This window comes from Melospiza melodia, chromosome 1 (assembly GCF_035770615.1).
Source record: "Melospiza melodia melodia isolate bMelMel2 chromosome 1, bMelMel2.pri, whole genome shotgun sequence".
Taxonomy (NCBI): domain Eukaryota; kingdom Metazoa; phylum Chordata; class Aves; order Passeriformes; family Passerellidae; genus Melospiza; species Melospiza melodia.
In genome coordinates this window covers 48,221,148-48,239,297 of record NC_086194.1, presented here as the reverse complement: position 1 = coordinate 48,239,297, position 18,150 = coordinate 48,221,148, and the positions used below count along the sequence as shown (strand labels likewise).

The 18,150-nt window shown below is 38.6% G+C and overlaps 1 protein-coding gene across 5 annotated transcripts in view; it reads left to right on the top strand.

The window, feature by feature from the left end:
- ELMO1 (engulfment and cell motility 1) overlaps positions 1 to 18,150 on the top strand; it is a 316,899-nt gene that overhangs the window by 105,517 nt on the left and 193,232 nt on the right. For all 5 annotated transcript variants that reach the window (XM_063157015.1, XM_063156989.1, XM_063157023.1 and 2 more), the window contains 2 exons: positions 6,288 to 6,323; positions 14,515 to 14,614. In XM_063157015.1, the coding sequence (XP_063013085.1) occupies positions 6,288 to 6,323; positions 14,515 to 14,614 (136 nt within the window). The remainder of the gene's footprint in view (positions 1 to 6,287; positions 6,324 to 14,514; positions 14,615 to 18,150) is intronic.

The following is an 18,150-nucleotide window of genomic DNA, read 5'->3' as shown; positions in this document are numbered from 1 at the left end:
TCCATGCCTAGTTAAGAGGAGCTGACTGTGCAGTCCATCTGCTTGGGTGTGCAGACAGTCTAAAGGGGAAGTGCATGGGTGTGCTGCTTCCACTCCCCCTCAGAATGCAATGCCCTGAAATGGGGCAGAAAATGAGCAATGCTGCTGAGTCCCAGGTATCCTAATGACTGATAAAAAATACGTTCAGGAACCAAGGTGGAAGAAGGAGTCATGTCTTCTTACTACCCCAGCTGTGATAACATAGTTCTCTCATTCAGAGCTGTGTTCTGTAGTCGAGCCTAGAACTTGTATTTCAGAAAATCATGTCTGTACAGACAGCCCTTCTGATGTAGCAGAAGACTGTTGAAGTCCTGGGTCTTTTTACTTGATGTATCAGAATAGTTGTGTGACTGGAACAAACTCTCAGCCTTCCTTAGAAGGAAAAAAAATCCTCATAATGCCTTATAAAGCAAGAAAAAGAAAACGTAATTCACACGCTGTAAATATTGAAAGACCAAAGATTTTATAAAAGGAATCTATATTTATTTTTGTTATTGCTAGTAGTAATAATAAGATTGATCTCATGGGAGGGAAAGGATGAAGGTCTATGCAGAATTTTCAGCATTTTTTAAATTGGCATCATCCTGATCTCTATGACTTGCCATTTGGCTGAAATAACACACAGTTTCTGCCAAAAAAACCCCAACAAAACAACACACTATGCTAAGCCTAGCTGTCTTGACAATAACCAGAACAGAATTGTTTATGCTGCTGTTGAGAAGATTGTTCTCCAGACCTCTGCTTCATTGCTGAGCAGCTTTATTGTCATACAGCCATGGCACAGGAACATGCTAGTTGATGCTGCTAAGACAAGGTAGCAGATAGCCTGGTTAGCAAATAGTTTTAATTATAAGAGAGTTGTAATTGCTTAATAGGCAGATAGGAGAGAAAAAAGCACCTTGATTTAATTTTAGTTATTAAATTCTGCCATCTTCCTATTGGAAACAATAAATGCAGCTAGATCAAGTTCACGTAAGCTTCTAAATAAATGTATATTTGTATGGGTTTTGTGTCTTGACTAAGAGAAGCCTTCTGTTGAGCACATGCAGTCGCAGGGTTGGCTGCTGTACAGCTGGAAGTCTCTGAGAGATCAATTGTGCATGCTTTAAGGACAAATTGCATTGTTCAGTGAAATTCTAGCTCTTGGCTTGTCTTACAGAGATAATACTGTATACCAGCCCAGTGGAAAACTGAAGACAGATTGGTTTGGAGTTATTCCGACTTTAGCACACTTTTTGGGACAGTTGCTCAAATACCTGCTGGTGTTTTTTTCCATCCCAGTCTGATGAGAATTTCAGCAGTGCTGTCAAAACGTTTAAGCTGCCCTTGCTCACAGTAACTTGTTCCTGTCCTGCTTCATCTGGAGAGTTACACCACTACTGTTTCTAGCAAGCTGGACTGGAAAACTGGTGTAGGTTATGAAAAGTGACAGTAGAAGCTACTTTTAATATAATATTCCTTAACCCAGTTTAGTTCCCTGACTGAGCTCACAGCATTGCCCCAGAAAACAGTTGTGAAAGCCCAACTTGCTAGATAAATGGAAAATGAATTTTCAGAAAATACGAACAATAATAAGCTAGTAGGTTTTTGCCGCTATATAAAGTAGTCCTTTTCCACCCTTCTTGGCTGTGGAGTACCTGCTCCCTCTCTTGTTCAGCTCCAATGCTTATTTGACTCCTCAGTGATGCAATTCAATTTGCTAAATGTCGAAAACTCAGTCAGCCAATGGAGGGAGGAAATTAATTTGTATTTTTGACAGCACAGGGTTTTAAACAGGCTCAACTATTCCTGTGAAGCTTCACCTTGAAGCATAGATTACTTAATCTGACGTTGCTGCCAAAATCAATTCTTATCCAACAGGGGTTTTACGTAATCTTAATTTCTTAGTGCTTCTGTAATGGCGGGAGAGGGTGACTATTGTCTATGAGGCAGAAATCCAAAAGAGTGTATAAAATCAGGTAATCCTACTAGACCACTGTGGAGATGGTATTGGCAGGAGAATGAGAAAGGGCTGCAGCTCTATCTTTCAGTGCAGTTTCCATAAAGAAAGAAGGTGGAGTAGGATTTTTTTCTGGAGTGGCTTTTTTTGTTGGTTTACTTTTCTCCTGCTTTTTCTATTTTGGGTTTGTTTCCCCATCAGTCTTCAGGCTTGGATTTCACCCTCCCTCTCAGCATACACAAGTACAATTTTTCTTACATCTTTTACATATGCAAAGCACACACTGTGGGCTTTAGATAAAATCACAAAATCGTCTCACTTGGAAGGGACCCAGAAGGATCATTGAGTCCAACTCTGGAGTGAATGGCCCTACAGGGACTGAACCCACAGCCTCTGTGTTTGTTACTAACATTGTGCTTTAACCAACTGAGCCAGTCTCAAGGTCATCTGAAGGTGGAACTGTCAAAGATCACATTTTGGAGGGAAGAGAGGGAGAGTTGCTGGTTCCTTCATCCTAAGTGCTATTTCTCCAGGCTTGATTTTTTTTTCCTTTCCCTGTATTTGGGAATATTAGAATTTAAACAACCTCTTTTAAATGGTGATATCAACACCCTGTTGACAGGAAGAGGGATGAGGAGAGGAGACAGTTTTACTGGGTCTTGTTTGGTAACCTCTTTTGTAAAATATTAAGAGTAACTCCAGCAGTAGATTTATATTTCCAAATGTTCTCCACAGTATGAAGGTGGACAAAACGATTTTTTTATTTTTTGTTGACTCCAGACAAAACTGTAGTATTTGAAAAATTAAGAAAAATAAGGGGAAAAGCTTAAAATCTCAATTTCTGCAACTTTCCAGGATGCTTTTGTCTGTTGGACTGTGTGGGACGTTGTGGCTGTGATGAGTCTGAAGGCAGCTGTGTAACTTAATAGTAATAATAATTTTATAGAGTATTCCAGGTCAAAGTGTTCCCAGATGTCATATGCTTGTGGTAGCCACACCTGTTACAAAAAGAAGCCATAAATTTGTACTCTTGGATTTTTCTTTACACTGCTTATTATCTAGAATGTGCATTATCCTTATGTTTGCCTGAAGAGCAATAGCCAAATGGTGCTTTAATGTGGTTGGCAGGTCATTCACCCATCATCCCATCAGTGTTTCTGTAGAGGAGGAAGTTTTTGTGAACATCTTCCACCCTTGGTAGCAGTGGCCCTCTCTGGGGCCATACTGCATTAAAAACTTTTATCCTCAGTGTTACTCTTACACAATTCTGCTCATGTTCAAACAGTGCAGGCTCTGAAACTATTGCTGTGCTGAAGTGGTGTGACTGCTTTAGGTCTTGGTATCATTAACTACAGTGGCTCCACACTGGCTTCCATAAATGGGACATTTTAGTTTTTTCCCCCAGTTCAAACAAGCCCTTCCTGTGCACTGTGTGTTGCTCCAGCTGGGGTTTAGATTTGGGGTATCTTTAGTCTTTGTACAGCAGTTTTGCCACATGAACAGATAGGTGTTGATCTAGTCAGGTCCCTGCTAAGCTGGTCTCTGCTGGAAGCTGTTCAAGATGTAACCTGCAGTATTTGAGAAGGCAGTAAGTCTGTGTGCTTGAGAAAGTCCTGAGAGAACTCACTGCTGCTCCTTGGGATTCATTTGGAAGTGCATCACAAAGTTCCTTTGAGGCCAGACAGGAAATATATTACAGTAGAGAAATGTCTAACCTGGTAACTTGTCTTTCATGTTATTTTGCATTAGGTTGACATCTATTTTGAATTTCCTGCCTGCGTAAAAATCGCTGGGTTTGTCTTTCACCACTATAGAATCCCATCCTTTCACAATTGCTATTTAATTTGCCCTTATAACATTTGCTTTTTGGCTGTGGTTTTGTTTCCATCTGTGCAAGTGCAATTGAGGGATGCTTTCTTTAGGAAACAAAAAAGAAAAAACAAAGTAAAAAAAGATAAATATAAGTATTGAGCTAATTACAGTGTCTAGATCCGTAAGGCTTTCAGCAGTTTTGACCCTGCCTTGGTAACTCACCAAGAAGGGCTCTGCAGAGCTGTTTGGTTGCTACCACAGAGTCAGCCCTCTGGAGAAAAAAAGTTATGTATATATAGAAAGAGGAAAGCTGATGGAGGTGGCAGACTGTACTTAGTTTCTTTCCAGGCTGACTTGCTGGGAGAATCAGCTTGGCTTCTCCTTGGTGACTTTTGCATGGTCTGTGGGTAAATATGAGAGGAACTCCTGCTCATGCCAGTTCCTTCTCTGTTATGTTTTGGTTTGATGATAGATGAAAACAGCATGTATTGCTTTAGAGAACAGCCTCCATCCACATCTTCAGTGGTAAAAGTCAATCTATAATCATGTGTTGCTGCAACATTTGATGTCCTAGATGGATTGCTGCTCTAGTCACATCAAAGCAAGAAAAATCAGTGGAAATTGTTTGGTTTAATACAATGGCTATCTTTCCTCTGCAGTCAAAATTTTCTCTTTGTATTGCATCACCAGAAATGTCTTATATAATTCAATTATTTCTGCACATTTTCCTAAATTTATATTTTCTTTTACTTTGCATACTTTTTGACCTCAGGTTAACTGATTGCTGATTAACTCAGGATGGATAAGAGTTCTGCAAATGCTAAGAGAGTCTAAATGTTTTGTTTCTGTAATCCCTGTCTCAGTCATGGAGAAAATGCCATGATTAGAGCCTGTTGTGAGAAATCTCTGGCAAAACAGAATCTGTCCTTTGAAGAGCTACCAGTTTGCAAACACCACACTTGTTTCTCTATCAGAAAAACACAGCCCTAATGTCAAGGTTTTTTGCTGCTTAGCTGAAGTCAGCACCTGGAAGAAAGCAGCTATTTTAAAAACTGGCCTGGGAAGAGTGGTATGAAGTTTGGCTGACATGCTGCAGAAAGTTGCATGGGTCCATGCAGATTTGGGAGATGACAAAACCCATTTGTTGCGGCAATTGTTCTTGGTGGTTTAGCAGAATCTGCCACAGCATGGAAGCACTTAGTTTGCAGAAGCACAGGAATGACGTTCTGATGAAGTTTGGATCTCCTACTATGGAAACTGTTTTGAATTTTACTGCTCATAAATGCATGTTGAGGGTATTTTCCCCCACTTGTTAATGCTGTATGATCATCAGGATGTTTTTTGTTTACTCATTATTACTGGCTACACAGGTAGATGTTGTATCATAAAAGAACCAAGGGCATGAAATCCAAGGAGAAAATCTTGTCACTTCTCTGATTTGAGTTAGGCTGTAGCCCAGTCTGTGTTTGGATACAGGGTAAACTGTGGCAGTACTATCTTCAGGCATGAGTATTGCAGCTCACAGCTGGCAGAGGACTTCAAACCACTGTTCCTGTGGTTTCTCCACTGACATTCACACAAGCCAGCCCAAAAGCTGCCCTCCTTGAGACTGGTTCCTATTGAAAAGTGGGGAGGAATAACTGCTTTACCAAAAGGGAAAAAAAGCCACAAAACTGTAGCTGCATTCTGGGAGAGAATTAGAGAATTGAATGAGTGATTGGAGAGCCTGTAGTCCTAGAGCTCTTCTGAGCTGAATGACACTGCTGTGCAGCTTGCTGAGGGAGAAGTGCACCTGGGGAGAAGGTGCAGAAAGGAAAGAGGAACCTCTTTTTTGTCCTTTTTAACACTAGTCTGCTCAGTATGGAACTGCAGTTAAGCCTCTGAAATAAAACTGTGAATTAGATTTAGGAGGCACAAGAAATGGTTAAGTAAGGAATGGATTGTTGTTGTTTTTTTTTTGTTGTATTTCTTTCTAGCTCTGTTATTTTTTATATGTTTAAGTGGTGTTTTAAAAAGAGGGTATCTATATTTTGTGGCGTTTTTACCATTTACTATCCTAGCTACACACCTTTCAGCAATGCTGACTCTGACATCAGTATTAGTGGTGGAGACTATAATTAAATAAAAGAGTTCTCCGGGCGATGGGTTACATGTTGTTAAAACAGTACAGAAGATGCTTAATGTGTAAACCTTTATTCTTTTGTATCAAAGGCTTTTTACACAAATGTTTTACTAAATGAGAATGTCTAGATATGTTTTTTTTTTTTCCTAACAGAAGTTAACATAAGTATTCTGAACAAATATTTGAAATTTATTTGGAGTGTTCATTACCAGTTACTGAACTGCTTCTGTTCACAGCAAATTGTTAGCAATTTATTGCCTGTTGTTGTATGCATGTCTGTGAATTTTATGGCTCAGGTATGGGGGGTTGTGTGCATTAAATAGAGTACAGATGCTTTAAAGTGTTTTTCCTCACCTGCAAGTTTTAATTTTGCAGACGATATCAGAAATTGCAGAAGATAATGAAGCCCTGGTAAGAACTTGATTAGATCATCACCTTGCATACTACCTCTTCTTTTGCATGACTGAGTTCAGGCCCTTGTGCTAATCTTTGTATGTAAATACAACTGTGCATATGCATCAGCAAGTCTTCAGTCTTCTCTGTTTTCTGCTCTTTGATGCCTGTTAAAATTTTCTGATGAAGCATTTTCATTGCTTTGCCTATGGAATGAGTGCCTTATTTCTGTGACTTCAGCAGGGGCTTTAACTGTTTCTGAAGTAAAGCTTTTGTTTTCTTTTCTAATCTCAGCAAAAAAATAATTTCCCCAACTTTCCCAATTCCCCTCTTGAATTTCCTTGGCTTATGTGATTGATAGTTGACAATTTTAATGGTCAATGTTAGTGAGATGAAAAGTAAGGTCATTGTCCCAGACAATGGGACAATGACATTGTCTTTATTTGCTGATCCCAGGTAATGCTAGTTGTTGCAGATAGCTGTATAAAAGAAAGCTGTAAAATAGTAAATGGACTCATATCAGAATTTCCCTGCCTGTTTCCCTGATGATTTTGAACAGAAGGCTTTTGTTTGCTCAGAGTTAAGCACAAGCTTTGATAAATTTGAATCCCAAGAGATGTTGTAATATCTTGACTGGTTTGCAAATTTGACATGTCAAGTATAGCTAAAACCCAAGGAAGCAAGAGAATAATCAATTAAGCATATGTCTGTCATTCTGAGAGCTTGATGTGATTTTTTTATGCAAGAAATGCAGCTCCCCATCCAAACCTGTGCTAAATCATACTTTCACAAATCTGCTGTAAACCAAGTTCTGAAACATTTATTTTTAAATCATTGCCTAATAAATAAATTATATAGTAAGAGTAAATTTGGCAGGAAATTTAAATCCTTCTGCTAAGTTCAGTTTCTTAACCTAATACAAAGTAACTTGTTTCATAATAGAAAAGTTTAGATTATGAGGAAAATTGTTAAAGTGCCATGAAGCTTATGGAATTCTTGGCAGCATCATCTTGGCAGCATGACCTGAAGGCTCTGCTGCCTTTTAGCAGGATTGTGAAAGGTTGGACGATTGGGTAGAGAGAAATCTAATGAGGTTCAAGTAAGTGAAGTGTGTGGTCCTGCACCTGGGGAAGAATAACCCCAAGCACCAGTAGATGTTGGGGACTGACCAAGCAGAGAGCAGCTCTGGAGAGGAGGATCTGGGAGTCCTGGAGGATGACAAGTTCGCCATGAGCAGCTGGCTGGGCCCTAGGGGCCGGGAGGGCCAATGATATCCTGAGGAGACTGAGGCCAGCAGGTCGAGGGAGCAGGTCCTCCCCCTCTGCTCTGCTCTAGTGCAGCCTCATCTGCAGTGCTGTGTCCAGCTCTGCCCTCCTCAGTACCAGAAAGGCATGGAGCTCCTGGGACAGGTCCACTGGAGGGCTGAGAAGATAATTAGGGCTCTGGAACATCTCTCTTAAGGGGAGAGACTGCAGGAGCTGGGCCTGTTTAGTGTGGAGACGACTGAGAGGGGATCTCATTAATGCAGATAAATATCTGCAGGTGCCAAGAGGATGGTGTCAGACTCTTTCCCATGGTTCCCAGCAACAGGACAAGAAGCAGTGGCTGTGACCTAAAACACAAGAAGTTCACCTCAACATGATGAATAACTTTACATTGAGGGCAGCAGAACACTGAACAGGCTGCCCAGGGAGTTCATGGAGTCTCCCTCTCAGGAGACATTCCAACCCCACCTGGATGAGTTCCTGAGTAACCTGCTCCAGGTGACCCTGCCTTGGCAGGTTGGACCAGATGATTTTCAGAAATACCTTCCAACCCTAAAAGTTCTGTGATTCTGTGATCACCTCTGCTGAGACAAGGTATCTCCTGTCCTTTTAGATGGCATTTCCTCACTGCTGTGAAAATAGTTCTTTGTGGAAGGATAGTTATAGTCTTTCAGCACCTCTGTTTCCAAACTCTATTATACTGTAGACTTCTATGGAATAAGTTTGTCCTCAGGACAGTACTGAAACACTGACTTACAGTTACATTACGTCCTTGTTTTAGGGCCTGATCTGACTGATGACCTGAGTAATTTTTTTACACAGTTTAGCTTTGTTTACTCATGAGAACAAGGTTTTACCCACTTGATCCTTACTAAGATTCTTATTAAGAGGATCCTTATTGGTCAATGTAGATGTATCACATCAGTTAATACAGTAGTACAGAATGTGTGTGACTAAAGTTTATTCTAACTTTGGGAGTTAAATCCTGCCAATGGGAAATTCAGTTTGCATGGAGGTACTCAGTTATTAATATTTTGATTTTCTCAAGATTAATACTTTATTTCCAGCATTAGTATGTCAGGTAATACAATTAAGTAACACAGATTATTGAATCTGGGACTTGTACTGAAAAAGATACCGAGCCATTGTTGAGGATGTGAAACCAATAGTTCTGGAATATGACTTGCTCATATGTTTTGAAGGTAAAGTGTTTACAGTAGTGTTCCATGAGTGCAGTTATCCAGCATCCTGACTATTTTTCCCCCGTGTATTTGTGGGAAAAGATCTACTGAAATGAGAACAATAAAATACCCCACAGAGCTTGATATCATGAACTAAACAAAAACACTTCTCAGCATCTACTTCCTGTCTTCTTGACTAAAGATACTTAAAGGAACCAAATGCTAATTTAAAAAAAAAAAAAGTTACTTCGGATGTACAGAATGACATAATAAAATTTTAAAAATACCATGAAACATATGACCATGACTTCATGGTATATGAAACATATACCATGACTTCTGCATTGCAGTGCTAAATTGTAGTCAAACCAAACTGATTGTAGTGGTGTTTTTCCAGCATAGTGATGCCTGAACTTTTAGGAAGAGTAGTCTGTTCAAGGAAATTGCCATGAAATGAACAAAACCAGGAATTTAAAAAATGGGGAAGAAGGAAAAAAAGGTAATTCTAATCACATCTTCAGTGTGTAATAGTTCCTCTGGGCCGGTTTCCCATGCTTAATGTACCTTTAAGTGGATTTAGTCATACTCCATAGTAAGAGTATCTATACTTGGATTTATTCAAGAATATTTACAGTTATGTTTAAAATTCACACCTTGTTTTTCTTTAATGAAAATTAATTTTCAGACATAGTGAAACCCTGATACTAGGGTTACAAAGCTATTTCTTTTTCTTGGAATGCAAGGGATTTGAAATCAGTAAGGCTGACCCCTTTTAATGATGCAGTGAAACTGTACCACAAAGAAATATTTCGGTAGTGCTTAGCCATCACAATGAAAAAGGCAAAAATCTGTGTCAATTGCTCTGTAGCAGTTAAGTGTATTTTCTGTAATCATCTAGAAAAATAGGGGCAGCTACTACACAGATTGTTTCATCATTTTCATCTGTACTAAGTACCAAGTAGGTGTGAATTCTCCTGCTTTGATTTTGCAGTGGCTTAGTTTTACCCTTGGAAAGGTTGCTTGAAGAAACAGGGCAGTGTCGAAGCAGTGAAGAGGAGCCATAGCAATACAAAGTTCACACTGTGCTGGCAAAGCATCCTGCTACATCATCAGTCTTCGTTTTAGACTTAGATTCTGGCCCCCATGGCTTCTCCAGAGCTCTTGTCCTCTGATGATTAGATATATTCTGTTCCCCTGTTTAAATTTATTCATGGCCATTTATCCTTGACAGCTCCAATTTAAAAAGCTGTTCTTACTCTTTGATGTTGACCTCAGTGATGTCAGGCCTTTCAGCTGCCCAGTACTGGGCTGTGAGCCCAGATAAGGGACTTAGTTAACCACTCCTGCATTTAGTAGTAGGCTGCTACTCTCCTGTTACCTCCTGTCCAATTAAATTGTTTCTTTGCTGCTTTCCCTTGCAAAATTAGAGCTCAGCTTTGGTTCTGTTTTGCCCACGAAAGTGGTTTGTGTAAAGGTGTGTGCATTCTTTGGCTTCTAGTCCCGGTGGGCTGGTGTCTCTGTTGCTGGTTGCAACAGAGAAGCAGCAATTAATTTCCAGATTCCACTACACAAAGGTATTTTTCATATAAAACATGAGCTTGGTAAAAGCTTGTATTCCTTTGTTTGTTACCTGATGACAGTTGAGCCTGGCTAATTATTTTGATTTACATAATCATTTGAGCAGCCAAGTATTTTTCCCTCCGTAACAGTGATAATATGTCCATTTTGTTATGTGTGTAAAACATGGACTGAGATTTTTAAAATTTCTTTTTTAAAAACATCTAGAGGATTTAGGTGCAAAATTGCCATTAATTTATTTTGATAATCCAAGTTGCTTTAGGCATCTTTCAAAATAAGCACACAGGATAAAAAGATGGTTTAGCCTGTAGAAATGATACTAGGAAGGCATGTGAGAGACAGGTGTGGTAATCAGGATCACAGGCACATTCCTATCATTTTTATTTTCAGGAAAGAAAAACTAGTAGCAGAATGTGTGGAATGGTTTGGGTTTGGTTTTTTTCCTTCACAGTTTCCTAAGGTAAGAATACAGAGAATTCTTAGGAATTTAAATGAACAGGTTTGACCTGGCATTTCTCTAAAGCCTAGAGATGCAGAAAGCAGCTGTTGCCCTCATCTTCAGGCAGGTTTGTCAGAGAGGTTGTGGACCCACAGGCTCTATTAGAGCTTGGCCATCCACTGGAATGGCTCATGCTGGGACAGCTGATGGCATTGCAAACCTCAGCTTTCTGCTGCCTAGCAGGCTTTTGCCAGGACCTGCTGTGGGTGAGGAGATGCTGCATGCCCAGCTCTCACAATGGGGGTTAGAAGAGGAGAGTCAGTAAAGAACAGTGAAATTTCATCCATTGTCCCAATGTAAGGCATCCAAGAGCCAGAGCCAGAGCAGCATTCGGGAGGGCTTGTAGAAGTAGCTTGCCTGAGAGCAAAGGTTATTAGGATGTCAGCGTTAATGAGATATGAAATTGCAATTACACAGTGCATCTTTCTGATCATTTCCCCCCTCTTGCTGCATTAAAAAGCATCTTCATTAGGAATTGTCCTCAAACTATTAAGTAATTTAGCCAGAGCAGTAAGGGTTTGATATTTACAGAACTGTTGTGCCTTGTGCTATGGATTATTCTAAAATTATTTTATGAAGAAAGAGGCCCCATTATTTTTTGGACTTTTTGTATGATCAAAACCCTTATAGAGGCCTTGAGTTAAACAGCTCCTACCATTTTTTTTTTAAGATTGCTAATTTTATAAACCAGCTTTGATTACCTTGAAATTTCTAGCCTCTGTCTGCTGCTCTTAATAGTGTGAGTGTGTCTGTGTGTGTGTGTGTTTGGAAGCGAATTACTTGAAAGTCTGTTTCTACCTATCTGCTTGTGTTTAACCACTTAACAATGAATCAACACCCTTCCCCTCCCCCTGCAGATGCTTTAATCCTTATCTTGCCCTAGTTACCCTGCAGATTGCTTTCATCTTTAGCTGTGCTGCTCCTAATGCTTATCCCTTTAGCCTGGCTTTTGACTTTTGCAATGGCACTTGGTGTATCCGTGCGTGGGCAGGTGCATGCGTACAGCCATATATTTTAGAAGGACACAGTGTCTATGTGTGGTGCTGCATAATAATAGAGCTGAAGTATTTCTTGCTGCTTCATTAGTCCCAGTGTTGCACTTCTTCTGTCATTAATTATTTGAAGCAGAGTCACCGGAGTGACATCTGATGAGGTGTCTGAACATCTTAAGTTGAAAAGTGCTTTCACCTTCTGGATCCCAAATGGTTGTATCACTGTCAGTTCTGCTAAAACTAGGTTTGTACATTCAAACCAGAATTGTCAGCTCCATTAGCCCAGTTTATTCCCCAGAGCTGTGGAAGAGCATGGATTAATCAGTATTAATCTGGTAGGACTGATCAATAGTTTTGATGAAAAGACTTAATGAGACTGGTGAATCCAAGTTAGTTTGATCCCTTTACACTCCAGCCACTGCTGTTCTGAAGATGAATATCCATGCCCAAGTTTAATGCAGTTTATGTAAGCCCTCTAAACTTTACCTTTTCTTGGTGGGGATTAGTTTTCATGCACCATTTGTTTATTGAAGAGCATTCATATACTAAATACAGGTTAACTGACAAAATTTTAAAACAATTGATGAGAAAATTTATCTTTGCCGGATATGTGCTTAGTTTAACACTGGGAGAGATTTTTATCTACTTTTCAACCTATATGGCCTACCTTTTAAATTAAATATTTGAAACTTATTTTGTTTTAATTAATAATAATAATATTAATATTTATTATATTAGTATTCCCTGTATTAGTAGAAGTATTGTGTCATGAAAATGCATTAGGATTTGCTACAAGCTTTTAGAAAAAAGCTTTTCCTGGGGTTGCTGTTTTATTTGTGGGTTCATAAATAACTATATTATGCAAAAGGAATTAATTGGGGAATGTGACAGGACCAAAGCTGATTAAATTTCCTTCAGAGTCTTATTGTCATCCTAATATGAAATCCTTGGTTATTTGGAATGCTAATGGTGACATTTTAAATCTAATGTGCTTCTTAAATGGTTTGCAATATTAAAGAAACCTCAAACAAACAAACCAGCTACGACAAGAAAAAAAGGCAACAGAGCATCCTCTGCCCCTCAAAACAAAACCCAGAACTTCTAGACCATTTTTTTTGCTGAAGAAAGTATTCCCTGCCAAGTTACAGTGGATTTTTAGAGACATAATTTTTCATGTTCGCTCTTTGGTGTAGGTCTTCCATTTGTTGTAAGTAATCAGAGCAACTGCGCATACCTGAAATTACTGAAGGGAAAGGTGTTTTGGTGTTTTTTGGGTTTTACTCACAAAATATCAGGAATGGCAGGGGTATTTTTGGTGGAGGGAATCTCAAGAGTTTTGGCAAAATGTCCTTTCTTAAATGAAGAGGCCATTAAAGGCTGCATTTTGCCATCAGATATCCCTAAGTGGCTGATTAAACCAAATCCAGCTACAGGAATTGCTGCATTGAAGCTGATTTGTCTGCCTTATTCCTCTGTACTGCTGTAAATGTCTTCCATCTAAGTGGATGTTCACTTTTTTGTGTTGGGTTCATGCAAGACAGTCAGATAAACCACAGATCAAAGAACACCAATTAATTAATTGATTAACTATGGCTCTGCTATTGGACTCAGGTTTTCAACATGCCAAGTTTTGCAGTTTCAATCTGCCAGAGGTTTTTTTTAAATTCTTTTTATTAGGTGTAAGCTGCTGTCTTAAAATCACTGGGACTTTTCATGCTGTTTGATTGTATAATTTTGCTTTTTAATAGTTTACTGGCAGAGTACCTTGCAGGCAGTTTGACATGCCCTGGAAGGTAATTCCCTTTCAGGATCTCTGCACTGCTGTTTGTACTGAGTAGTTACTTCATGGATGGGTTTCACTGAAATCCTTGTGGCTGCTGACTGTTTGGTGCCCTGACTATGTATAGAAATGAAACTAATCTTTAAAAATTGTGGTTTAACATGAAAAGTTCCCATGCATCTAGTCATATTATCCCTGATGAGCTTAAACTCGTTTTGAATTTACTTGAGTTCATTCAAAGATGTGTTGAATTTAAAATTTACAGGTGTAAAATGCAGGGTAGTGGCCTGCAAAACCTAAATAATTTGAACTGCACACTTTGCAATTTGGTTGCTCATAGATAGAGTAAAAAGGGATGCATCTCCAGGTTTAGAGAAAGAAATCAAGGCATTAACTGTTAGAAAACTGTTCCAGATATATAATCTCTTCTGGTGCATTTTTAAAATATATTTGCTTCATTGTAAGAGAAGGAATAAACAATGCTGTAACTTCCCACCAATTTGCTTGATGCAGAGGCGCCAAAATGCGACACCTCTACATGGCCTTCAATTAGGAGGATTTCATAAGTGCTAAGGAAAAAGTTCATGTCTTTCCTCTGTTAGATCTAAATCTCTGAATTTATGAAGTTTAATTTGGACTGATTTTTTTTTTCTTTTTTGAGCATTGCATGCAGTGTTCTCCTAGAAATTACTTCTTCTCTTACAACTGCTTTCCTCCAGTAGACTATTCTTGTTATCCATGCTAAATTGTGTAGGAGACTACCTATAGCACGGCCTCTCTTGCTCTTCTGCTACCTCTTAGTCCATAATTGGCTTCATTTTCCTGCCTTTCTGAAAGCTTCCTGCTGCTTTATTCCCTCAGTCGTTGCCCTGCTGCATTACTGGTAAATGTGTCATGACTCCTGTCTCTTGCAGCTTTGGAGATATGTTGTCCTTTACACTGACTGCATTTGTTGAGCTGATGGATCATGGGATTGTATCGTGGGATACATTCTCTGTGGCATTCATTAAAAAGGTAAATTTGGAATCAATGCTGTCTATTCTATATCAGTTTAAATATTTGAGGTGAGTTGGGATTTGGGTTTGTTTCTTTTTTTCCTTCTTTGTTTTTTTCCCAGGTACATTATTTAGGTCGTTGGTCAAAAAAAGGTACATGAAAATGGGATCAAAGTGCTGTTTCAAACTATAAATGTTTGTACTGCAGAATCTGGTTCAACTTCTGTGGAAATCAGTCGGAGTGAATTGGAATCAACACAGTGTTAGGCTTGTTATATGATAAATTGCTTATGCAATTACATTGTGACCTCCCTGTGCAGATAAAATACAGTTAAAGCAAAAAATTAGTGTTTTGATACAATGTAAACTGAAATGAGTAATGCCATATTTCTAGGAAAAAAGCCCAGCACTGAAATGTTCCCTCTGGGGCATTGGAAGAACAGAAATGAGTTAGTTTACAATTTGAAATTAGGATGATATCTGAGTTAATCAAGCTGAACTTTGCCCCTCTGAATCTTGCAGTTGAGGTATGTGGTTTTGAAAAAGATCTGTTCACGATTTGCAATATATCTTTCTTTACTTACATGTCAGAGATGCACAAAAGCAGCAGAAACATGGTAGTATTCTTTAGGTACAGACATTTACAAGACTTCAGTAAAAGTTTTTGTTACTGATTCAACACTTTTCATTTACTGGGGAAGAAAAACCCCAAAACCACATAATTCTTCTTTACAAAGAATTTTCAAACCTGATTGAATTTATCATAACCCAAAGTGTTTTTGAACAGGTTCAAAAGATATCAGTTTCTGCACTAAAATAATGTCAGAAGCAGTAATTAAATGAATATAACCTGTGGCAAAGAAACCTTCATTTTAGTAGAGTGTGTCAGAGCAAGGGCTTTAAATTTTGTTAGAAAATTGCTACCATCAAAGGAAAGCAGAAATTTGCTTTTGTTGCCGAAAGTGAAAGAAGGATTAACTAGGAAAAATAGCATTAGATACTTTAAATACTAAACTTCAGTTTTGGTCATAAGAAAAAAATAGTGTAACTGATCTGAGTTTTGTTCTGGTTTTTAAATTTCTTTTCCAATTTCACAGTCCAGGTAGGTTGTGATGACAATTGTTGTTACCTTCTAATGGCAAAAAATTCTTCAACTGCTTTTAACTGACTGCAGGAGACACAAAGTCCAGAATGCCTTGCTTTCTAGGGGAGCCTACTATGGAGCATATGAAGAAACTTTCTAAAGTTAGTTTAGAGCATTTACTTTGTTATTGGCTCAAAACAAATGTCTTTGTCCAAATTTTGTCCTGCGGACTGTATTGTAACAATAGAAGAAATTGTTGTGTTCCCCTTGTTAATGGCTCATCTCTTCTGCCAAGCACTTCTATAGGTTTCCCTGGATAATGACCCAATTAAAAAAAAAAAAAAAGACAACAAAAACAAAACAAACAAAAGCATTTCCACAAAGTACCTATATAAACCAAAACTGGCAGGAAAAACCAGAAGTGAAACTATGGAGCAAGAAAGGGACCAAGGAGAATGACAGGGGAATGCGGTGGGCCTAATGCTGACCAAATGTCAGTGCACCTACTAGAATTATTTACTAATTTTCTGCTGTGACATAAGAATTAGGGCTTGCTCAATGACTGACGGGATGGATAAGGGAGTGGATAAGTTTCTGCTGAGGGGAAACTTGCAATCAAGTGCTTCTGCCTTTTGAAGCTGTCCTTCATGTTAAATGAAAGATAAACTTGAATGGGGTTGAATTAGTCTGAATTTTTTCTGGAGTAGTTTTTAAAATTAAAAGTATAGAAGCTGAAGGAGACCTCAAAGGGAACCCCTGGCTGATTCTAATGAATAGGTGCTTGGTGTTGGATGCAGACTGTCTCCCATCCTTTGGGGCTTAAAGGCTGCTATTCCAAGTGCAGCAAGCAAGATTGTTGCTTTCAAGGAGTCCTTTGTTCCCTATTTTAAGGAAAAATAGCATCATTTGGAAAAGCTTCCTTATGATATATAAAGTTCTCACAAGACCTTTTTCTTGCTTAGGATGATATATAGCTCATTTCCAGATTCCATAGCTGCCTAAAGGATTTGGATTCCAAATTCTTAGAAAAAGTCGCGATGATTGTTTATCAAAATTGTCCTGGTTCTGGTCAGGACAGGGTTAAATTTTGCAGTATCCAGAAGTGGGCATGGCTAGGACACAGAGGTTGTTCTATACCACCTCAAATAATTTTCTGGGGACAGGGGAAGGGGTTCCTTCTGGGTCAGGGTAGCATGGCAGTGGATCAGGTATTCCCGCTTTCCACGTTGTGAGCATTCATGGGTGAAGTGTTTGTCTCTCTTGTGCCCTCTGTTATTGGTAGTATTGCTGTTACTGTTCTTTTTCTTGCTCCATTGCTGTTTCCAGTAAATTGTTCTTATCTCAACCCATGATGTTTACCTCAGTGCCTCCAGTTCTCCTCAGGCCTGCCACAGGAAGCACAGGGGAGTGAGCGAATGACGCATTGTTTGGGGTGTTCAATGGGGGCACTAAACAGGGAAATACCATTCCTAAACCATGACAAAAATGCACTACACAAATTTGGTACATCCATCTTTAGTGCCTACAAGAGAAGTAATGAAGTTTGTAGTATTGTTTAAGATATTAAAAAAAATCTTTAAAAATTACTTATATAATTGTTGATTCGTAAGTGTATGATGCAGAACCTTAGTGTTGACAAATTGTTTACCTTCTAAAATATATTGTGCAGAAACAGGGTGGCAGCCAGAGAAGTATTTCGGTATGTCACAACTGTCAGTTGTTTTTTCTGTAAAGTGCAGCTCTAGTTCCTTACTTTAAAATTATATGCACCATTTAAAATTTTACTATGCACTAAATCTTAACAGAGACCACAACTTGGACAGATTTTTCTGTACATTTTTGAGAACAGGATAGTGCAGGCAAATAACTAATGAACATGCATTATGAAAATCAGATCTGTTTCTTTCACTGTTTTTCTTCTATGTGTTCTTTTTCTGGTGCAGCTTTTAAATAGTAGCAGTAATAATAATAATAGTAATAGTAATAATAATAATAATAATAAGTAGTAGTACTACTATATAACAACTTTTTTGTTTAACTTTTGAATTTTCTCTTTTGCCTTAAGTGATGCTGAACCAGGAGGAGAACTCAGATGATGTAGTTCAGTTTGCTATAGGTTTTTTATCTGCTCTCAGTTTACATATTTAGCTCCTATTTCAGAGGAGCATGAATGTGTAAATTCACGGTTTGATTTCCAATTTCCCTTGAAATTGAAAGGAAGTTAAGCACCCAGACTCTTCTTTTGTATGTGGCTATATATGCAGATTTCAAGGTTACAGGTATTTTGCTGAAGAAATAATATTATCCTTAATGATACACACCCATGTGACAGGTTTTCACATGGAAGTGCAAAGCAATCAAGTTGCTTCTTTCTGAAAAAAATGTTGTATTTTGCTGTGCTTGCGTTATTTTAATAATTGGAATTTTTGATAAATGAATGCAGGATTATTTTTGGATGTTGAAAGCCCTCT